The 24,180-nt window shown below is 40.8% G+C and overlaps 2 protein-coding genes across 2 annotated transcripts; one reads left to right on the forward strand and one right to left on the reverse strand.

Moving 5' to 3' along the window:
- The first annotated feature begins 1,731 nt into the window (after positions 1–1,731).
- Positions 1,732–17,431, forward strand: ehd1a (EH-domain containing 1a). The gene is made up of 6 exons (XM_044205189.1): positions 1,732–2,767; positions 7,437–7,534; positions 12,593–12,834; positions 13,452–13,622; positions 15,821–15,985; positions 16,302–17,431. Exons 1-6 carry the CDS (start codon positions 2,379–2,381, stop codon positions 16,833–16,835), a joined length of 1,599 nt encoding a protein of 532 aa, XP_044061124.1. The 5' UTR covers positions 1,732–2,378; the 3' UTR covers positions 16,836–17,431.
- Positions 17,432–20,368: 2,937 nt separating this feature from the next.
- Positions 20,369–22,456, reverse strand: map1lc3cl (microtubule-associated protein 1 light chain 3 gamma, like). Its single transcript, XM_044205192.1, has 4 exons — positions 21,974–22,456; positions 21,789–21,844; positions 21,584–21,690; positions 20,369–21,339 (listed from the first exon to the last, which is right to left on the reverse strand). Exons 1-4 carry the CDS (start codon positions 22,029–22,031, stop codon positions 21,150–21,152), a joined length of 411 nt encoding a protein of 136 aa, XP_044061127.1. The 5' UTR covers positions 22,032–22,456; the 3' UTR covers positions 20,369–21,149.
- Between the last annotated feature and the right edge of the window lie 1,724 nt (positions 22,457–24,180).

The following is a 24,180-nucleotide window of genomic DNA, read 5'->3' on the forward strand; positions in this document are numbered from 1 at the left end:
AACTCCTAGCACACCTTGATTGAGCGAATGACTCTGATTTTATTGGTGTCGTAAGGGTGACGCGTTTCTTAGAAGCAGTAAAAGCCAAGATGAGGAGGCATAAGGTTATGGTGGATGATATTTTACAAGCTCTTTATTAGGTGTGGGTTGTATTATCACAGGAGGGCTCAGACAAAAAGTAAATGAAAGCAGTAAAATGATTTGATTTCATGTAGTCAGCAAGGCCCGACCAAAAGAGGGCAGCATTACTTCATATGTGTGACACTTGTATCACACTGGTGCTATGTAATTCAAATATGTAGCATTATGAAATTCCTATCTTTGAACCATTGTTGGGATCTGGCTGTTTAAGGGTATTGTAACAATAATCTGGTTCTGGCCTCTGCTGGGGACCTGAACAATTCACACTCCATATAACACACACATCAAAGGCCAGAGGAGCATGTTTAATGTGTATTTTATTGTCAAATGAACAAAAGCACATAAGGAAAAAAGTGTTTTTTTTTTTTTTTACAATACACCTAATAAATATTTCCAAACACTTAAATTAACCTCCATCTATTTGTCTCACTGAAATGTAGATGTCAGCAGAAAACGGTACAGCCAGTATTGTGGTGAAATAAATACCACCACCACTACGTTCTCATGGTCTCATGCGCTGTCAGCTGTGCTGTTTCTGTGGGTCTCACCAGCTGTAACAGCATCTCCATATGGAAAAACTCTGGCTTCCAGTGGAGCTGCTGTTATCTGTGGAGGGACACCTCTTGTCATCGAAAAGCTGCTGGGGCTCTCTGTAGCTTACAGTTCACACATCTGACTTTCAAAAATGAATGGGTTGTGTACAGTAATGCCTTCTATTTGTTGTTTTTCCCATTCTGTGCCATTTCTATGTTAATGTATCTATGTTAATCTATGCTAATTTCTGTGCAGGTTGCTCTTTGAAATAAAATAAAATTGATCCCTTACATCCTCCATAACTGTCTTTCTGTTTCTTTATTGTGCTGTTTGTACAGAGAAAACAAACACCTCACCTTATCATTATCATTATTATTATATTATGTGTGTGTGTGTGTGTGTGTGTGTGTGTGAGAGAGAGAGAGAGAGAGAGAGAGAGAGAGAGCTTTATGTGTGTGCAATTCCATATACAGTAGCTATCTGAAATTAAAACCTACAACCAAAAATACATACACTATGAATAGAAGGCAACACTTTCAGTAAATGGTAAACATTTACTGGAAGAAAAAAACTGAAAATGAATGTATCTTTGCAACCATGTCTGTGTGCAATCTGATCTATCCATTTGCAATCAAAACCAAAACCACGTATGAATATGAAAGTAAAATTTTTTGTTAATGGTAAAACGTTACTGGAAGTTTCACTGACATGAATGATTGAATACCGCCATTTGAGTGTCCATAGGCTATAGGTACATAGCCATAGTATATCAGATATAAACTTAACAAATGAAACATACAACACTGTCACACTGTCATATTGGCACCATAAAAAACAGGAGTAAAATAACATTTTCAATCTCAGCGTAGAAATTTTTTTTTGAGAGGATGTTTGGGTTAAGACAAAAAAATTATACATGATATTTATGCTACTATAATAAGAGGTCAGTTCATGTGTGTTATTCTGTTGATACCCACAAAGCAAAAGAGCAAGTCAGAGTCAGACTATAAACTTTTCTGAGGCAAAAACTCCAAAACTGAAAAACTTCACCCTGTCTGGAAAATACACAGTATTACTCTGTAAAATACAAACATCGCTGAAAATTCATGTATCATCACTGTGGCCATTTTGGTGAGGGATATTGCAAATAAAGATAATAATTTAGATTAATTGTGGAATTTATAGTTGGGAGCATAAACATACACTACTTCTATATTGTATGTTGGAGACTACTGGCTGGCATCGGTGAGGCTTTTATTGTGAAAAAATGTAACTTTTCCGGTATCCGTGTGCTGCCAGCCTTCTTTAGGGTTCACCAAGTGACAACCGGTCGCTAAGCTAGTTAGCTAACCGCTAAGAGGGGTTGTTCGTTAACGTTTTAACAGTCACAGCTGTGCTGTAGTAGACGATATCTAATTACCAGGATCTAAGTTACGTATTTATGGTGGCGTGTAGCTGGCTATCTTAAGTTGGCCGACGTCAGCTGAAGAGGGAGTCCTCCCTGAATGACTGACTCGCAGTGTGTGGCTAGCTAGCGAAGAGGAGGGTGGGGACAAAAACTTCAAGACCTCGCCCAGCCGTTGCTTCATTCCAGCAGGCAGCTACTCTCTTGACGGTGTGAGTGAGCCACACCACTAAAACCAGATCATTTTTCAAAGGGAGACTGACACAGTTGTGTCATCTAAGGGCAAAAATCAGTAATCATGTTCAGAAAAAACTTGAAGAAGGATCCCGAGCTGTTTCAGAACGTGTCGGAGGGGCTGCGGCGGCTTTACCGGACCAAACTGTTCCCGCTGGAGGACACGTATCGATTCCACGACTTCCACTCCCCTGCTCTCGAAGATGCCGACTTCGACAACAAGCCCATGGTCCTCCTCGTGGGTCAGTACTCCACCGGAAAAACCACCTTCATCCGGCACCTCATGGAGCAGGACTTCCCTGGTATGCGGATTGGCCCCGAGCCGACCACGGACTCTTTCATCGCGGTGATGCACGGTGAACAGGAAGGGGTGATACCGGGTAATGCTCTGGTAGTCGACCCCAAGAAGCCCTTCCGCAAACTCAACGCCTTTGGCAACGCGTTTCTCAACAGGTAACGTTAAAGCCAGTGCCGAGTCTCCAGACCCCATTAAAGAGCTTACACTGAGCAATGTGAAAAATGTAATACACTTGGATTATAGGGGCTGAAAAGTTAGAGCCCTACAGTTATTCATTAATGTGTGAATGAAATGAATATATGTCATGTCAATGCCATGCTTGTGTTGAAACGTCATTAGTTATTCATCATGATTTAAATGCCTTCCCTGACAAGTCCTTGCATGTACCACGCTTTTCAAGGTAAACTCACAGTAGTATGCTGTTGCACAATGTTCCCAGCAGTCTCAGAGCCAAGTGTGTGTGAGAGTTTTCCCTCTTTCTTCATCCTGAGAGAATGCGGGTGTTTAGTGTCAATAGCTAGGTGGAAGAGCCACTGTGTATGGCAAAGCAAAGGACAAGAAGGTGCTTTACAACACTTTATCCCATTGACAAGGAAGTCCTTTAACTTTGGACCAAACCCTGCCATTTAACATTGTACGTTACCCTTCTTCAAGCACTCTTTCCTAAAAGCACCTGGCAGAGTCACTGGTGACAGATTGCTTTGTCCCAACTTCACAGCAAGTGGCCCCTTGTGCATAGAAATAGTTGCAAGTGATGTTGCTAGGCAACAAGCTGACCTTGTCTTGTCCTCCGATGTCGGTGCCCCCGTTATGTAGGTGTTACTTCATCAGTAGAAGCCAACAAGCCAACTCCCTTATTCACTACCTGTGAGTTGGCCTAGTGAAATCTTATCACAAGGTTAAAGGTTTTCTTCTTGTAGTATTAGGCTGTCAAGACATCTCAGCTCATTGGAGTCTGATCCACATGACTGATAATCCAGAGATTCTCAGGGAACTTCCAGAGCACTTCCCAAAGTTTCCTGAATCATTCAGAGTGACACGTAGGTCTGACGTCAGTGTCTGATGTAAAAACTTCCTCATGACCAAAACCTAGATGACGCAGAACTTTTGCTCAGGTGGGGCAAACACCTGCCAAAAGCAGCAACAGCAAAATAAAAGCAGAAGAGAAAGGGGGACACACAAATGGTACAGAGAAAAAACTTGGTTGGTGGTGTGCTTTTAAACAAGGAGAGAGCTAAGAAGGACAGTGGAAAGACTGAAAGGTGCTATGAGTCAGAGCCAGTGTGACAATGCTTGGTGAAAGCTAAAACATCTTTATGTAATCTGTTGTGTGTGGATTTGTGATGACATCAGATGACTCAACAGCCAAATGTTGATTGTGTCACTTCCTGTAGGGAATGTGGGTATACCCCCTCGCTACCTAGTAGCCAGTGCTACCACACTGTGGGCAGTCATGATCTTAATCTGTTATTAACTTTAGATTATCAAGTTGGTTGTGTAGCCGGATGCTGTGTTAGTACAAACACTCAAGTTGACACTTCCCCAGTTAGGCCTATTTCCCATTATCCATTCAGATCCCTTCCTTGAATTATGTGGAGTGTTTGCCTTATCTTGCATGAGTGCAAGCTTCTGCCAAACAGCATCAGTCATACAGTCAAGTGTAGTCATGTAGTTCAGATAACACTTTAAAATTCACCAGTTTGGAGTTTATTACAGACTTAAGGGGAAGCCAGATAACAAAGGTTATTGTCCATTGTAGCATCATTTGTCAAACTGTTGGACGCAGTCCTGTGAGATCATGGGACTTGTGGTTCTCTTTGAAGTCAGTCTGCATCTTTGTCTCAGAAGCATATTCAGGTTTGATGGGTCATGCCTTGGCTTATGGAAAGCTCACATGATCATAACAGAATATGTGTGTATGATAATAGCAGGTGCATGACCTGTTTGAACAGCTCTGTGTATGTGTAGGCCTAATACATAATTAATCAGCTGTGATGGCACATAGCCTAGAGCAGGCCCACAGTTGATATAACTTCTGTCAAGAACCAGATCCAGACGACCATTTGGCGCTGGACTGTTTTTGGCTCAGACTGGGCCAGTTTTCCACTTTCCTCTCAGGAGGCCAAAAGTATTTTGGATTCCCCTTCAGCTGTTGGTTGGTTGAATGTGTTTTTCCTCATAAAAGTAGGTAGGAGATATCAAGGATCAGATTGTTAATTGACTGATTTATATGTGGAGGAGAAAATACCATGTCAGAGAAGCGCACAAGGCCTTCAGCATGATGGCAGTTCCACTGTGTAGCTTTTTAACCATAGTCATTCAACCTGCACATTAGCCTTTAACTACCAGCCTCAGATAGGACTTACCCTCAGTATAATCAGTTATTTATGAATAGAGTAAACAGAAATCAGTCATGAGATCCACAGACATACAGTTTGCTCTTGGATTTGGTAAACCCAAAAGGTGGTGTACTCTACTAGCTTGCCAACAACTGATTTGTACTAAGGCCTCATACATGTTTCTGTAAAAGTAACTTAATACTTCTCTTCCACCTCCAGATAAATCTGCATATTTTTTAACTCTTGTTCCCTTCTTGTTAAATGCCACAGCAGTCAGAGGGTCTCATTGTGTTTGTGCTGTCTGTAAGCCATTAGTCAGTAAAACCAGAGTCAGCAAAGTTTTAGTTCTGCACCGGCCCACCCTGACCTACCCTGTCCTGCTCCGTCCTGTCCTGCTCATGGCCTGTTGTTCCAGGACACTGACTCTGCAGCTTTACTGAGATAGGGGTTGACACAGGTACAGCCTTATAGATGACATAACAAACATATATGAGGACACACACACACACACACACACACACACACACACACACACATATATATATATATGAGAGAGAGAAATTTATTCACACACAAGGCAAGATTTTAGAGGAAGTAAACATGGAAAAATGACACAGTTGTCATCACCTCCCTCCCTGTGCTAGCGACAGCCACCCAGTTTCCTCTTCTCTACAGGAAGTTGAGGTTACGATGTGAGGGAAGGTCATAGGTCAAGAGGTGGGTTAAGAGAGGAAGACCTTCCATGAGCTGGAATTAGATTAGAATATTAACCCAGGCCTTCATACCAGGACCGCAGCCTCACAGAGAGGACGGGTTTTCTCACTTTCTTGAGACAATCAAACGCCGAAGGAGCTCAGATAGTTCAAGGCCCCTGTGCCTGGTAGGGTCCTCTATTTCTAAGAATTCCAGCTCGAGTTTATCGGAACATTTTTTTCCTACAAGCACTGTGTGGAAAATGTAGGGATGGATAGTTCAATGTAAACCTGTGCCAAAATTCCAACTGGATATCATACGCCATCAACTTTGAGAGGGAGCGGAAAAAACTTGCATGTTTATGTTTGGCAGTCACTATTATTGTAATGTAATAGCGTGCATAGGATCTCCCTTCGCGAATATTTCTTTGACTTGTTCATTGTCCTTGGATTTTTCCTTTTTCCTCCCTGCATGTGGTATGGGATCTCTGTTAGGGTTTGTGGTGTGTGTGTGTGTGTGTGTGTCCACCCTCAGTGTGGTTGCAGCAGGAATGTAAAAGCACGGTTCCCCCGGTCTTATGACCCGTTGCCAGATTAAGTGAAAGGGCAGCAGAGCAAGAAGTAGTACTCTGAGCTGTGGGATTCCTTTATAATCCCCTTCTTTGTCTTGAGTGGCACATCGTGGGTTTATGCAAAACCACTCATCCTCTCACGCTTTACAGTGTGTATATCTGTCTGTGTTTGTGTGAGTGTGTGACGTGTGTGTCTTGGCACGATTTCTGTTGCAGAGGGACACTCCCCTTTAAAGTTTAAACCCCGGTGTCCCAGCTTAATGGAGACCATTGTGTAGTGAATTATGTTGGATTGGGAATGACTCAGGCCTACAATTCATAATTTATAATGTATTGTCCCAGAGTTCCCCAAGCGTTCTTACATCAAAGGTGGTCTCCTACAAGCAAGCCCCCCCCTCACTGAAAACCTGACTATATCATCATGTAGTTTCACTGTTTTTGTAGAAAAAAACTAAGTGTCAACTAGAGCTGAAACTATTAATCAGTTAGTCGACAGACAGAAAATTAAATGGCAACTATTTTTATATAATCGATTTTAATAATTAATAAAAGTAATTTTTCATTCAAAAATGCCAAATGTTTCTCGATTCCATCTTTTTTTAATTAAGAATTTGCTGATTTTCTTTGTCTTATGTGATAGTAAACTGAACATCTTAGATTTTTTTTACTCTTGGTCAGACAAAAACAAGCACTTTGAAGACGTCACCTTGGACTTTAGGAAATTGTGACAGGCGTCTTTCACTATTTTCTGACATTTTACAGACCAAACGATTCATCATTAATTGAGAAATTAATAGGCAGATTAATCAATACTGAAAATAATTGTTAGTTGCAGGCAGGCATCAAATGTGCCGTGTGTGTCATTTGGCATGATTATTTTAAAATGTACCTACTATTATCAACTAATTATATAAATGTGAACAACTGCAAGGACTTCTGAAAATGGGGTAGTGGCAGCACCATGAACCCAAATGTTTCCTTTCTCCACCCATTGCTACTTTGTGTTTTAGCTGTGTTTCTTTTCCAGCAAGGGTATTCCACTAATGTAAGTGCCTAAGAGCATGAAGGTTGTTACCGAACAGCTTCAGAATGTCTGTTTAAAGCCAAGCTTATGTATAAACACTCTCACCCAACTGTTTATTTTGCATCTCTCCCTTTCTCTTTTACTTTCTCTTTCTGCCCTGTACTGTCCCCTCTCTCATCCGTGTATTTTCTTGGCAGGTTCATGTGTGCCCAGATGCCTAACCCTGTCCTGGAGAGCATCAGTATCATTGATACTCCTGGAATCCTGTCCGGGGAGAAACAGAGGATAAGCAGAGGTCTGTCTAACGTAAACTTTAAACTTTCCTTGCTCTCTCACTAACCTTCTGACTACTACTACTACTACTGTTTAACAAAGCCACACCTTCTCTGATAAAAAAAACTGTGAAATACTTAAAATATAGCGCTTCACACACATGTAAAATAAACCCACAGGAAGTCACAAGTTCAAAATGAGAAGGAAACATGCTTAAACAACCTACATATTCTTCCTGTCCTGAAGTCTCTCTCTGGTATTTCTGTTTGGCATGTTTTCAAGTCAACTCTAACTCGCTCATAGTGCTGTCAAACCTGTATTAACTATTAACGCCCTCAGGTTAAAGCCTAATCAAACAGGTCATGTAAATCTGATGGAGGCCTTTCACAGCTTGACCGTGACAGGGAGAGGAGCAAGGCACTTTGAAGTTCATTTCCTGTCTCTGTACCTGTGGTTTTCTACCCAGCACCATCCTCTTTCACATCCTTCCCTCTTTTTGTTTTTCTTTCTTTCTGTTTTCAGTTGAGCCTGTAGCTAGGTTTATATTAAAAGATTGAAATAACAGCAATAGTCAAAAACATTTCCTCTATGTAGCTGTGTATCCTATCTATTTGTCTAATGCTGTATCATTTATCACTTTATATCTGAGTCATTTCCCTGTGCTCTGTGGAAATAATTCATATTTTTATCCATTTCTCCACGTGCTCCTACAATTGTGTGACCTACAGGGTCACTTCATAATTGCCACATACACAGTTTTCCTTTTCCTTTTGATGATCCTACAGAATACAGGCAGAAGATAACGGTGCAACTGAACACAGCTTCTGCTTTTTCTGCGTAATTTGAGCCCCTTTAAGAGGAAGCATACATACAAGCAGTAGAGTTTTTGTGTACTCTAGGGATATGATGTGAAGTAAAATGGCAGAGAGTTTCCCAAGACTACACCCCTCCCACCACCACCGCCTCCTGTGTTGCTCAGAGAGCTGATACACTGTCTGCAAATCTGCTCTTTATTGAGTCTGATTTCCCACGAGACACAGCAAGATGGAAACGAGAAAAGATATTGAGAAGCAGAGTTTAAATGACAGCGAATCAACAGAAAATAATTGATTAACAATTTTCAAGTTTCAATCAAGCAGAAGTGCCAAACCTTCTTTGGTTATAGGTTTTCTATAAGAGGGTTTGCTGCTATTAATTAAATATCTTTTGAATTTTGGACTAACCGATACTGAAAAAGTGTTAGTTGCAGTCCTAATGAGAAGCAGCAGGAGGATGGAAAGTACCGATGGTTGGCAAAGACACTGAAAAGGCCAAAGACTGTAAACATATAAGTGTTAGTGCCAGTAAGTGCCATCTGATAACAAACCAGGAAGTGTTTGCATGTCTGCATGAAGACTGGCTCATGTCGAGGTGACTCCGTCCAAAAAGAAGAGGAGCAAATGAAATCTGATGCCTCATACCTCCAGACAGTTTTGTTTCTATACATACATGCTTATACATTCTTACTCTCGAAGACACACACTCTCTCTTTCTCAAGCCCACACACACTCTCACACACACACACGTTTTCCTCTGTTTCTGTATAAACACGGATACAGTACTGTACTACTCACATACTGTACTGATTGTGTCGTATATAAACAGGATGGATTGGATTGTGCAGCTGAAGTGTGACGGGCATGTGTGTGTGTCAGTGTCTACCAGTACAGTCTACTACACGTCTAAAAGAGCGTTATATTCAGAAACAATGAAATTGTGTTGTCCATAAGACGTCCAGCTTTTTCATTGCATAATGCTTTGATTGTGGATTCGTTTTTGATGAGGTCAGCAAGTATGGCTCAGTGCTTGTTCCTCAGTGAACCATGAAGTGACGAAAACTAATGAAACTGATTTTACAGAACTAGTTGGCCTCTTTCCCATTGTCACTGCTGATGACCTGACATGAATACTGGCATGTTTAATGCAATTCAGCAAATTTACTTGACAGAAAAAAATTCTCAGTAACTAAGTTGAAAGTGTTGTTTTAAGGAATAATTTGACATTTTGGGAAAAATGTTTATTTGCCTTCTTTATTACTTGATCTACAGAAAATTAATCTGCACTTTTTTGATAATTGATGAATCGTTGAAGTAATTTTTCAAGCAAAGATGTCAAAAGTGTGATGTTGCAGCCTCTCAAATGTGAGAAGTTGTTTCTTTCCATTGTCTTACATTATTGTAAACTGAATATATTTAATTTTAGACGTTGGTCAGACAAAGAAAGCAATGTGAAGTCATCACTCTGTGCTCTGGGAAATTGTGATGGACATTTTTCACAATTTTTTTAATATTTTCTAGACCGTAGGATTAATCAAGAAAATAATCGGCAGATTAATTGCTAAAAATAGTTGGTAGTTGCAACCTTAATTTCTTTTTACTCTTAGGTTTATGTACAGATTACACAAACGAGATATAGCATGTTAATTACTGAGCTTTAGAGGTGCTGGTTTGTTGCCTTTGGATGGAGCCAGGCTAGCTATTTCTTCTTATCTCCAGTATTTATGCTAAGCTAAGCTAATCGTCTCACTTCTCTGCTCTCTATCAATGATTGCCACGTTATTTTGAGGTCCAAATGTGTCATGCGTGTGTGGGTGTATCCTAGCATTTCTATGCGTATGATAGCGACATAGCAGTTGTTGATGCTATGTGCTATAAGTAAGTCTAAGCTTGAGCAGCTGTCTCTCTCTCTGATTCCCTGACACGTGTGTTAAAAACAGACTTCAGAGAGATTGAGCGAATGTCCTCGGCTGGCTCCCACAGGGATCTTGGACTTTAAATATTCCCCTTTTATGCCCCTCTAGTTTCACATGTCGTCATGCGCACAAACAGGCACAAACTCCTTTTTGCCGAAGGTGTTTTCCTGCGTCCCTCCTCTATGTCCATCTCTTATTACATTCACTTACTTTCACTTTTACTCACCACCCCGTCTTTCTCTCTCTTTCTCTTTCCTTTTTTACTCATCTCTCCATCTCCCTCTTCATCTATCCATATCGCCGTTTCATTTTGTCTTTCTAACTTTCCATCTATCGACTGTATCTCTCTGTCTCTCTTTTGTATACATGTGCTCAGACACAGACAAAAGCCAGCCATGTTGGAATGCATGTGCAGCAGATCTGACGCTGATTGCGCGGCAGCCGAGAAGAGCTTTTAGAGCAACTACATTCTTCTATGATCAGATGACACACAGACCCTAATCAAAACCATAATTCTCTGTTCCTCACTCCCTCCCCAGCTCCCCGAGGCAAAGGAAAGTTTAGAAAAATGCTTTATGTAATTTGAGTTAGTCCCCTTGTTTCTCAAATAACCGAAGGAAGTGAGTAGTACAGTGAGTTTCTGTACTTCAGCAGTGATGTGTTTGTAGCACTACCCAGCTCAGGCCTTGACACTTTTTGGTATTATCGTCATCACTGACACTGCATAGCATTTTATCTTAACCCTTGTATTCACTGTCTATCGCAAATGTTTGCTGTCTTGCTTCCTTTTTTATCTTTCATTGCTGGCAAGCTTGTTGTTTATAGGGCGCATTGCTGAAAACGGTCCCTGATAGAGGTCATTACATTCCTGAGGCTAATACATGCTGTAGATTGACAAGTCAGGTTTTCCAAAAGGACTCAAGGTTCAAACTGTCCTTCCTTACCTTCATTCACCTCTCCTGCTGTCTCAGTAAAGCTAGTTAATAGCTAACCAGGGGAGAAAGCCCTGCCTCTTGAACGCCCTTATCTAAACATTATTGGATCAACAAGACTTGGAATATGAACGGAGAACCCACAATTAAACCTGCTCCAACACACAATTTATTGACTGATTGGAGCCACTGAGCTCTTTGTCAGGTTAAACTCTTCTATTTCTCCACACCAGTATACTTGGTGTACTATTTGTACGCATAGCACTAGTGCAAAATGTGAGCTATGCTTTCACACTGACATGAGTGGGAAAACAGACAATGACAATCCATTGTAAGTTAGTACACATGCTAGTAGGCCACCTCCGTGTGCATCTTCCTCTGTACCCAACAGTTACGAATACCTTGTCCTGGATTTATGTTTCACTGCTGATTCTCATCGCATCACAATAGATCTTGCTATTGACTAGGTTGCAATAAACTAAAACAGCTCTGCTCTGAATTGAATCTCACTCAGTTGGTCAAACCAACAAGGCTGAATATAAGAATCTAAGAGATTTTATATTGACAAATGGTCTTTACAAGTACACAACTGCTGGAGTATTGGCCCAAGATATCAGTGAACACTGTGCCTGTATTAGGAAAGCCAGAATTAAAACATGTAAAGGCAGAAATACTAAAAGAAATGTCAGACTTTTTTTTGTGTGTGTGAAGAGATTCATATCTGATCTATAAAATTCACCTAAACATAGAACACATTTTACCAGATTGCTAATCTCATGACCTATCACAAGCAATTCATCTGATATATTGGCCAACATTATCTTATCGCAGATACATCAGTATCGGTGTCGTCCATTAAGTAACAAGATATTGTAGTTCAGAAATGCCAAACTAGGTTTGAGGTAATTTCACCATCACATAGTTTGTCTACCAGAGAGCACTGATTAGTTTAATTTTTAAGCTGTAAAGAGTCCTATTTTGTCTTGGTTACAATTCTTTAAAAAGCAGATCTGAGGGATGTGTATAAAGATTGTTTATGGACAAAAAAAAGCTTCAGAAATCCACTGGTACTCAAACTAACATTTATTTAGACAACAAAGAAACAGTAGTTTTCATGAGACAGCATGCGAAATCCAAATACTACCTGTCCTCACTCAAAATGTCTAACGGTAATACAGCATTGTTTTGGAAAACTAATGTCGAACAGTTGTTTCCGGCCTAAATACATACAAGATTTTATGTTTTATGTTATTTTGACCTTGTGTCAGTCAGCCATTTCAAAGTAGGGAATAGTCCAGTGAATCGACTGTAAACAAAGCCAGTAACTGGGCTATAGTGTGAGTCATTAGGGGGCACAACAGTGTCTGTGCAGATCCCATCTTTAAACAGCCGGCCTCCTCTCCTTTTCTCTCTCCAGGTTACGACTTTGCAGCGGTGCTGGAGTGGTTTGCAGAACGCGTAGACCGCATCATCCTGCTGTTCGACGCCCACAAGCTGGACATCTCGGACGAGTTCTCCGAGGTGATCCGAGCTCTTAAGAACCACGAGGACAAAATGCGTGTGGTGCTGAACAAGGCGGACCAGATAAGCACTCAACAGCTGATGAGGGTCTACGGAGCGCTGATGTGGTCTTTGGGAAAAATCATCAACACGCCTGAGGTCAAAATCATTTGTTTTTCACATTTGTGCTTTTGTGTAATCCACAGCTGTATTTAAATAGACAACATTTCAATCCCATTCAATCTTAGGTAGGTCTGGACAGAGGTCAGATGACTTTTCCAAGGATGCGGTAATCAAATAGTGACAGGTTTTAATATTATTCAGGCTAATGTTCGTCATTGTCACAAAAGACACAAGAAAAAACATGAATGTAATGAAAGTGAAGTTTTTTTACCATCTGTCTCAAACCTTATGTACCACCTGATACCGTGTGACCAAGCTTGTCTCATGATTTTTCCCTGACTGTTTAGTTAATGTTTGATCCAGGGCCATATTCATAAACTGATCTCAGAGAAACCTTTGGATCATGTAGATAATTATTCATTGACTTTGAGAGTGCATTGTGTCATGAAGCCACTGTACAGGATGTGAAGCACAGAACACATACGTACATTTTTAAATTTTATTGTTGCTTCATAAATGTATTTTTGTGTCTGTGTACACATTTGAGCCAGATTGCAGTGTCATGTATGTGACCTGACCGGGTTGGGCAGTAAAGTGTAACCTGATGAACAGTGGAGACTCATTGAGATGAACTTGTGCAAACTTTGTTCCAGGTGGTGCGCGTGTACATCGGGTCGTTCTGGGCCCAGCCCCTGTTGGTCCCAGACAACAGGAAGTTGTTTGAGGCAGAGGAGCAGGATCTGTTCTTGGACATCCAGTCGTTACCACGTAACGCAGCACTACGCAAACTCAATGACCTCATCAAACGAGCACGCCTCGCCAAGGTCAGTATTAACAAGACTAAGAGTCTACAGCCATGCTTGCAGCTCTGTGAAGCACAGTAGTTGAGCATCTGAGGCAACACAACCAGCTTGGCCACTGGTTGGTCCTTCAGATGCACCTCCGCAGATCAGACTCTGCTCCAGGGAACACCTTAGTGACCTTCTCGACTGGCCACATGGCTCTAGTCAACTGGTAGTCCACTATCATAACTACCTGACCCACGGCGAGGTCCGCTGTAGTGTTCCGCCACTTCTGTCTGAGTTGGAGGCTTGGGAGGTATCGATGTAAAAACTGGCTCTAGAAGTGGTCTGCAATTATTTGACTTTGCCTCCATCTTCTGCTACTAAGAAAATCACTAGACTCACCCGTTCTTTACAGCGGTGCTTTGAGTTAAAGGCTAACATGCTCACAGTGACAATAACATGCTGATTGTATAATGTTCACCATCTTAATATAGGTTATTAGCATGCTAACATTTGCTAATTAGCAATAAACACAAAGTATAACTGAGGCTGATGGGCTGATGGCTGATGTTGTTAGTTTTGCAGGTATTTGGTCAAAAAACAAAGTAACTGAGAAAATGTTAAAATTAAAATAAATTAAAATTGTATTTATTTATTAGTTTATTTGTCATGGACAGTGCAAAAACATTGTAATAGGTTACAATAACATGATACAGATGTGTTGCATGTAGGATTTCTAGCCAAGGCTAATTTGCAACCCCTGTCCCTGGTTAGGTTTTTCTGCTTAAAAAGGTCATAACAAAACCAATACCAAGAGTACATTAGTTAAATTAAGTTAAATTGAGCACATAATAAATAGTGACATTCTGATTTTGACCTGATGGTGGGTGAAAAGTCAGGTGATTTCCAAAATTACTACAGCTCATCCTGAGGGGAACATGAATGTATTTACCAAATTTCATAACAATCCATCCAAAATTTGTTGATATATTTCACTCAAAACTGCAAAGGTGAACCTCATGAGGGCGCTAGAGGAAAATTCAAGGGGTTTCCAAAGTCAGTAGAATTCATCCTCTTGGAACCATGAATGTCTGTAAAAAAAAAGAGAAATAGAGAGAGATAAAAAGAGAGATTTCCATCAGGGCCGAAGTGAAGGACCAACCGAGCCATGCTGCAGGAGTGACTAAAAAACACCTGATTACAAAGCTGCATTAACCCATCTTATTTTCACTTCACACTACATATCGCATTCACACACAACTGCTCACCAGTCCAAAGAAAGTAACTCATTCTCACACACACTCACAAACTGAAGGCACAGCCCTCTGGAGCAATTTGGGGTTTAGTATCTTGCCCGAGGACACTTCGACATGCGAGCTGGGGGAAGCCGAGGTCAAACCACAGACCTTCCGATTAGTGGACAACCAACCGCTCTACCTCTAAGCCACAGTCGCCCTGTCTCATCACTACCCCCTGTCCTCCACCTCCACAAGAAGAGGATTGCTCAAAAAATGTCCTGATTTGTGCAACTTTGTTAGTGTTTAGTTTCTTAACTAACCAAAGGCAGAAGTGAGTACGATAGTATGTCTGATGATTATAGCAATTTGATAAACCAGTAACCTTATGACACTTACAAAAAGAGAAGAGGGATTATTTCTGTTACCTATATGTACATTTCGTGAATTCCCAACTTTAAAAATTCCCTCATGTTTTAAGACATATGTAAAGACTCTTTTATGAATAATAATTTGTGTCTTATATGGATTTTCCACAAAGAGTTTGATTTAACTTGTTAAAAAAAATTGCATCTACTAAATAAATATGCAAATATTGTTCATTTAAAAAGTTAAACTACTGGACACAAGATGTCTCCTGCTTTACTGAAAAGTCCTCATTCTCAGTGTATGTGCTCTGGAGGTTTCAAGTTTCCACATCACACTTGTGTAAGTTGCATACTGGACCATGATTTGCTCCAAAGTTTGTAGGGATTCCAGCCAGGTCTCTTTCCGTGTACTTAAGAGTCAGATTCATATAGGATGTGTGCCCCGTAACACCAAAACTCATTAACTTAGTTTCTTCAGTCAGTTCATTAATTTGTTCGAAACTCAGTACACTCAACTTTTGCTTTGAAGAAATAACTCAATTATAAAAATATAAACAATCCAACTCAAAAGCACAAAAGCATGGTTCTATAATCACTGAAAATATGTCTGTCCTATTTCTTTTATGGTGTCCAGGTGCAGGCTTACATTATCAGCTCTCTGAAAAAGGACATGCCAAGTGTGTTTGGAAAGGACTCCAAGAAGAAGGAGCTGATAGCCAACCTGGGAGAGATCTACCATAAGATCGAGAAGGAGCACCAAATCTCACCTGGAGACTTCCCCAACCTCGCCAAGATGCAGGTGAGATAAACTGTGCTGTACTATTCAGAGTTACATATTTGATAAAATAACAACTTTGACTTTATTTTTGGCGTGTTTTTATAAAGTGTTACAAAACAAACGAGTAGAATGACCTTCCAACCTTTACTCTCTTCACATCTTTGCCCTTCTTTCCTGCTCTTGCCCTCCAGGATGGGCCAGGACAGGGATGAGATTTATTTTTCCTGGTTTGTCAGGAAATCCTGTTTCTTGTATGCTACTCCCGTTGGTAGCCATGAGACTGATCTATTTCTATCACCAATTCCTGTTTTCTCTCAACCCCCCCCAAACCCTTCAGGAGCTGCTGAATGGCCAGGACTTCTCTAAGTTTGCAGCGCTGAAACCCAAGTTGCTGGAGGCAGTGGAGGACATGCTCGCCAACGACATCGCCCGTCTCATGGCCATGGTGCGCCAGGAAGAGGCCGCCATGCCCAGCCAGTCCGTCAAGGGTGGAGCCTTTGAGGGAACCATGAGCGGTCCCTTTGGTCATGGCTATGGAGAGGGTGCCAGCGAAGGCATCGATGAGCTGGAATGGGTGGTGGGTCGCGACAAGCCTACATACGATGAGATCTTCTACACCCTCTCTCCCATCAACGGCAAAGTCTCTGGCGGTGCAGCCAAGAAGGAGATGCTGAAGTCCAAGCTGCCCAACACGGTCCTGGGAAAGATCTGGAAGCTAGCAGACGTGGATAAAGATGGCCTCCTCGATGATGAGGAATTCGCCCTGGCCAACCACCTCATCAAGGTGAAGCTAGAGGGCCACGAGCTGCCGCCCACGCTGCCCGAGCACCTGGTGCCCCCGTCCAAACGCAGGACAGCCCTGGAGGCCTAGAGGGGGGAGGGCAGCCTGGAGACCGGCCGTGTCAACGCTTTGCATCATGTTTAGGACTCTGCAGACAAAAGTCCAACCACAAGCATGAACAGCATCATCCTCCATCAAGCTGCGAGTCTCCAGGCTTCCTGACACACCACGAGGAGGTATCGCTGTGATCTTTTTCACCAGAGAGAGACTGGAGGGGTTCAGGGGGGAGGTGGGAGGGAGGGGAGGTCCATCTTTGTGCATTAGATATCTATTAGAAATAAACGGCGGGAGGGGGTTGATTTGCAAACTGATGAAAGGACGTTACTGGATCATAAACTAATGGGTATTTGGGGGTTGCATGATGGAGCTGAACATAGATTTGTGCATCTAGATCTGTGTAAAAGATGTCTCATAAGTATCCAGTCCATATTATTATATGTTGATCCAAAGAAATAGTTTTTTTTTTTTTTCCATTTGGAGAGAGAAAGGGGAAATAAATCAAAACAGCTGTTAGAATTGTTTTATGTATATTTTTCTATTTCCTGACTGTTAACTTTGACTCTTTCCAAATGCTTACCTTTTTATTATTTTGCCAGATAAATAAAAAGGAATACTGTACCATCTGACTTGTGGTTACGTGGATTTTTATTTAATCTTTCTGTGATATTTAACATTGATTTGAGTTCATCAGATGTTTGAGTTACAGGAGAAAGTCTCACTGGAAGAGTCACTAATTAAAATATTGATTATAAATATTGAAATAAATTAAATTTGCTCAATAAATCTGAACTGAATTAGAGTTGTGTGCTTTTAATTTGTATTCATTTGTCATCAAGGACTGTGTCACCCAGAGGTCATCCAGAGACTGACTTTTATTTTGAAATGCCCTCATTTTTGATAGTTTTAATGCAGTCTACTGCCCTCTGTAGGACAGAAAGAGACATTGTCAGCACTGCCACAGGACATATAAGGCCATTTGCCCATGACAAGAGTCGCCTCTGCATATTTTTGAGGTCAAATTGGCAACAATGGTGGAGGAAGACACTTGTGACATTCTCTGGAGCATTTCGAGGACACATGGAGACAATTTTCAAAGCTACAAATTCAGTCCAAGCTCAAGGAGATGAGCACAAATCATAAACAGTCAGACAGGAAGCTTGAGCTTTATTAAAGTCATCTTTGAGTCTGCATGGAGATGGAAGTTGGCTACTTATAACTTCACTTTACATTCTGAATCTGCTCTGAGGTCTGTTTGCATAATTCAGATGGGATGTAGGTATAAGCAACTGAAATGTAAATCAGATGCACCTCAACAGTCAATAGTAAATTTGAAGCAATTATATGTTTATCCCATGTGAACTAAAGGAACTGCAACCAAGTGAGTGATGCGAGGTCAAGAATCACATGTGTTTACATTTTTCCACACTGGTGTTTTATATCTGTCAGCTTCCACATCACCTGGTTGTTTTTCAAGTTTTGTGACGCCCTGAATCACAGTCAAGAGCACCAATCTTCCTCTTCCAAAACACAATGTTACGTTTCATTTTCAGGCCACACTCAGAGTCATGCGTCTCTCCCTCATCCACACACTTGGCCTCAATGAAGACTCATTGAAATTCTGCACACTGACTCACCAGATTATCAGTCAGCGTCAGATACACATGATGTTCACTAGCTGTTTTTTCTACCACAGTGGCAGGAGTTTTCAGCTTTGATAAAGTCCAGAGGCGCTCTCTTGTGTCTTGATAAGTTATTACAGGTGTCCTGTTTGGATAGACTCATGTTTGGGCCAATTCTAACCCTCCGTATGGATGTGTCCTTTCTTTTTCTTCAGCTGTTCTCTGCTGCAGCTACAGTACAGGGACACTGCTCACCGTGAACATTGTGACTCAAGTTGCATTGATAACAAAAGGCCCCATTGATGCCTTATATTTATTTTGAACCAGTTTACCCTATCATTTGATGGTGTTGCAAATAATAACCTCCTAAAAATAAAGTGTATTTGTGATCCTACATTGCAGGTCATGGCCTCAGTGTGAGTTGTAAGCAAGAGCAATAAATATATCATAATAAGAAATCTAAAAACAGATACAAAGTAGATTAAAAATAAACAAAACAACAAAAATGGATGAATAAAATCCTAAAACGGATAGCACTGACAGTCACGATATACCCTAATATTCCAACCAAATAAAATAGTTCAGAAACACAGACAGCTCGATTGACTTGCGTTCGACTGAAGCATCTTCCTCTTTTGGTTACTGTCAAAATGTTGTAATGTAATGAGTGTCTGTTACTGTAGTGTAAATTGTAGTTAAATGTTTTATGCTTTACTGTGGCTTACTGTGGTTTGCGTACATTTACAATTGGTTTAAATATCTAAGATTTGGTGTCTTGAATAAAAACAAACAGGAAAAGTAAACTGATGCAATGAAGTACAGTCAAAAGCATAATATTACCTTGTAGGAATGTAGGCTTTACCTACTTACAGTCAGATTCCAGACTACATGATCTATATTTACAGCATAATTCAATAAAATAAATGAAATAAAATAAACTCCAACATTGATAATGATGATTTTATTTCAAAATGCAACAATGATTAAAATTTTGCAATGAACATATGCAATGTTACTCTGATAAACCTACTGTGTGATGTTTTACATAACTGGATACAGATGTTTGTAGCATTTTGTGTTAAGATTTTTGCAAACTGAAACTCCTCTGTGGTCAAAACAGATAATTTACAGCTTGCGGTAGCTTGCAGGGTTCCTCTTGTTCTGGTATTATAATATATTGACAGAGAGCTGCTGGAATGCCCACAGTGGTGTGAAGTGAGAGGAGGTAGGATTGTGTTTCTGTACACTGTGTGTTTGGATAGCTGGCTCTCTCCCCCACTGTATATCTCTCCTATACAGTGTTTCCTTTTTCCTGTCTTCCTCTGTTAGGGCGTCACTATCTTCCCCCCTGTTTCTGGTTCCCTCTTCCCTCCTTTTCTTCCACTGTTTACAGAGAGCAGCTTTTCCCAGTTTTTCTGCTTCTGTTTCTTTGTTTTTCATCTGTATTCCCAGTCACTCTCTGTCTCTCAGTGTTTTGGGTCACATTTGTCCCTTCTGCTGAATGTCTAAAAATAATCACTCCAGCCCTCTGACACATTGACCCCTGTAGATAGTTGACTGGTTCTGGCTTATATAACACAGTCATGTGGAGGGAGTGCAACTTCTCAGAGGCAGGTGAGGAATGAGGCACCTGTATGTGTGTGTGTGTGCAGCACATATGAGTACAAGCAGGGAAATCACTGGATTTGAAGTGTAACCCACCCATGGCTTCAACTGTGGTTAATATAGTAACTCCTTAACCATCACAAAAATCCCTAAGAGGTTATGAACCATATCTATTTTGTTTTTAAACTAAAAAACACAGCTGTTGCCTGAAAAGTTGACGTTTTAAAGAGACAATTTTTTCAAGCAGCATGTAAAACACCAACAGTTCATAGTGCATCATATTGTAACTTTCAGCACAATATCTCTTATAAACCCTAAATATCACACAAAGTCAATAAATTAAAACGGCGAGAATTTATTTTTTCATATACTGACAGATGGAGGCAGAACAAATCAGAGCAGCATTAAATTGACAGTCCGGAGCACAGTTTCACATTTTGAAGGGAAGACGAGGATGAAGATGGCAATCAAAGAAAGGAGAGGAGGAAGGGGAGATAAGTGCTAAGAAGGAGTCTGATTACCAGCAAGACATTGACCCTGTTTGTGTAGCGTGGAGAAGGTGATGGTGGCTTTACACTGAACTGGCATTATGGCAATGTGAAATACATTTTGTTTGCATTGAAGCTCAAAGTTTCTGAGGTAACTGAAGGGCACATATGGACATTTGACCTGTAAAGACATATAACGGGCAAAAAACAATCATAATTTTAATATTTTCTTTAAGATTTTGGAGCAACAGTGAATAATCACAACACTCTGTTTCATCTTATTGACTGTTTCCTAAATTTAAAAACAACTCGCAAGCAATTCTCTGTATTGATTTCTACTTTCTAATATCTCAGACCAGTACAGGAGATAAATATGCCAATTAGTCAGTAAAACAATCAATCAGTTTAAAACAAAGACATCATCAGAGTAAGTCTTGTCCACCCAGCTGAGGTGGCAGAGCATGAAGATTTGCTGTGTCTGAATGTCCAGAAAGGTTCATGAGGTAGGCCGATAAGCAGTTTGGGGCTTAAAAAAATGGACAAAAAGAGTCTCGGCTTGGCTCAGTTTGTCCTTGTTTTCCAGATTAGTGGTGTGGTGTCACCACCATCAGTTCATATTATCTGCTTCAGGCTCAGCAGGGCGGCCTGGCTGCTGGATGAGGTGCTCCGAACATCTCCTGCGAGGCGTAGGTGATGTAGAGGAAGCCGTCAGTGTCGCTGTGGCGGGAATAAACCTCCCCCATGCTTGAGGACATGCAGGACATGCTCTTCTCTGCCACCAGGAGGAACAGCGCCTGGGTGGAGTCCAAGGCAATCTTATTCCTAACAGAAAGACACAGTTGGAGAGGTGGAGAAAGGATGGAAAACAAAAGAGATTTTTTTTTAGGACAAAGGAGGAGAGAGTATGAGGGAGACAGAGAACAATAGCAAATCTGACAGCTTGAGGGAGAAAGTGGAGAGAAAGGAGGGTTGCACTGAGAAGAAAAAGGCTAGAAAAAACAAAAACAAGCTGGTTGAGAAGTGAGTAGGAGCTGTGAGAAGGTCTGCGATTCTACAAATCATTTACCTGAGCAGGCAGAGGAACTGACCCAAGGTGAGCTCGAAGGGAACCAGGAACTTTGTTTTGTCCAACAGGGGGAGAGTCTTTTCACGGATGTAACGTTCAACAATCACCTGAGCACAAAAACACATCTGGGATCAGCCGGTAGTGCTATCACAAGCAATATAAAGTATCATATTTGTAAAATACCAGAATGGAAAAATCAACTCACAGGCAATTTGTTTGGGAATTTAGACCGAATGCTGCACACTTCATCTTTTCTTGTTTCTAAAAAAGAAAATGAAGTGCGCTATTTTATACATATTTTACACTTTTAAAACCCACATCTGTGCACTGTTGATGCAAGTAGATGTAACAATTGTAGCAATCAAAGAATCAACTAAAAATGTGACTTACCGAGACATTTCCTCTGCTTGAAGGGCATCGTCTCCATGGATTTCTCAAAAGGAGCCATGTTTGTTTGTTGAGGGGGCGGTTTTAAGAGACCAGCGATGATGGAGGCTGATGGAGCCGGTGTGGCGGTCTTGCCCGGGCTGACGGTGAAGTCCCCTCAGGTGGAAGTCAGCAAACCTCAAAGATCTGCTCCAACCACTGGTGTTTTATAGGAGACAGAGCTGGGAGGAGTCGAAAATGTGACACCAACAAACAAAGACACACTCCTCGTCCTGGTGGGCAGTGTGTGGATGCAGGGGTGCATCTGTGTGTGTGTGTGTGTGTGTTTGTGTGTGTGTGTGTGTGTGTGTGCTCTTTCCCTCTTCCCTGGTTCAAACCAGATTCCCACATAGCCTACTGGTTATCTCACAGGGCATTCTCACATCTACTTGTGATGTTGGTGCTGCTGTCACGTACACATTCACACAGAGGAGTACAAGCATGAAGAGAGAAGTGTAATGAGGGCAGCCCACCATGTGAAGAGCATAAACAACCACCACCTTTATCATGAGACTTGATTGCTCTGAATCTGTCCACCACACACGCGCATTTTGTTAACTCGTGACCTTTGACCTCACTGTCTGATAGCCATGCCCCACGTGTTACGCTCTTGTTTCAGCATGGCTGACAATGATCATGATCAATAATAATGGTGACTGAAGTGTGTGTGTTCTCCTGTTGATGTGGAGGTTTCAGTACTGGGTTTCTTACAGGAGCAGATTGTCCAAACTGCAGCAAATGGGATGTGAATATCTTTCCATTTTTCTTCTGTGCAGTTTCTTGTTTTTCTGATCTATTTTCTATTATTTACTGACTCCACATTCAGACATTTACTGCACTTAGAAAGGAAAAGGTTAGACAGATAGACATGATGAAAAATACTGAATATAATCAACAAATCAATTCTGATGTATTATTGTAGGTTAATATAAAACTTTATTGATCCCCGGGGGAAATTCACAAGCTACCCAGCAAATAAAGTATATTAAGTAGGCAAAATAAGCTCAACATTTACCAGCTTCTGCATTAAAGTGATGTACACATTAATGCATCAATAATTGTAATCCAATAATATAATTATATGGGCCATTCTGCATGAGTACTGTTACTTTTGGTACTTTAAGTATATTTTGATGCCAATACTTTTGTACCTTTACTTAAGTACAGTTTTTGATGCAGGACTTTTACTAGTATTTCTACTCTGTAGTATTGCTACTTTTACTTAAGTAAAAGATCTGAGGGCTTCGTCCACCTCTGGGAACGGGAAAACTCTACTCTGCTGGTAAAGATCATGTGATAAGGTCAAAACTTCAGAACAGCTGCTAAATGGACCTTAAGTTGAGATTGCTTTGTCAACTGGGCTAAAATTGGTTGAAAAGTGAAAGTTTTTCCAAACATCTATCTTGCATATAACCGTTGTTTTAATGCCATTAAAAATATAGGATTTCAGTATGAAGCGTTTTCACTACATGTATTATGGCTGTTTCTGCTGTAGGTTTAAGGAAATAAGGACTCTAGAGTCGGTGTTACGATATGTTTCCCTGTCAAGGATCCACAATGTTTTTTCTTCTAAAGTTGCAGTAAATACACTCAGTTGGCAGTTTATTAGGTACAATTAGCTAAAATTTAAGCAGTCTGCTACAACAACTCTGCAATAAATCCTGTCTTTATGAGGGTTATGATGTTCAGTTTTGTTGAAACTGTTTTAGAGAGGTGTTGATTCAACTGTATGATAATTTTGGAGGCTGCAGTTTGTGGTGCTGATGAATTGTATTGCTTTATACTGCTGTGTTTCTAATATTTTGTCCTCTCCACTGTCAATAAACTAGCAACTGAATGTACATGTAGTTTAACTCAGACATGGAAAACGTCCTGTTCTTTAAGGAGGTCCTACAGTCAGGGTTGTAGTTTGGGAGCCACCAGGCTGTGGGAACACAATCAGGCACAGATGCTCTGTTGAGGGTGAAGATCACCCTCTGCTGGTTGAAAGATGGCACTAGAGTAAAGTGCACTGTATCTGTCAAACATACACAATACAGATACATGATTGAAATATCAACACCACTCATATTAGATTTTTTCCCCCAACAGCTTCACCATTAATGAGTCTAGTTGATAAAACCTGACTAATCCCCTTTTTTCAAATTGAAGATTGTATACTTTTGTTTGTT

The sequence above is a fragment of the Siniperca chuatsi genome, linkage group LG8 (genome assembly GCF_020085105.1).
Source record: "Siniperca chuatsi isolate FFG_IHB_CAS linkage group LG8, ASM2008510v1, whole genome shotgun sequence".
NCBI lineage: Eukaryota > Metazoa > Chordata > Actinopteri > Centrarchiformes > Sinipercidae > Siniperca > Siniperca chuatsi.

Coding starts and splice junctions, on each gene's coding strand:
- ehd1a (XM_044205189.1), top strand. CDS start 2,379: ATGTTCAGAAAAAACTTGAAGAAGGATCCCGAGCTGTTTCAGAACGTG. Junction 2,768..7,436: donor GGCAACGCGTTTCTCAACAG/GTAACGTTAAAG, acceptor TTTTCTTGGCAG/GTTCATGTGTGCCCAGATGC. Junction 7,535..12,592: donor GAAACAGAGGATAAGCAGAG/GTCTGTCTAACG, acceptor TTCTCTCTCCAG/GTTACGACTTTGCAGCGGTG.
- map1lc3cl (XM_044205192.1), bottom strand. CDS start 22,031: ATGGCTCCTTTTGAGAAATCCATGGAGACGATGCCCTTCAAGCAGAGG. Junction 21,845..21,973: donor CAAGCAGAGGAAATGTCTCG/GTAAGTCACATT, acceptor TTTCTTTTTTAG/AAACAAGAAAAGATGAAGTG. Junction 21,340..21,583: donor CAGTTCCTCTGCCTGCTCAG/GTAAATGATTTG, acceptor TCTTTCTGTTAG/GAATAAGATTGCCTTGGACT.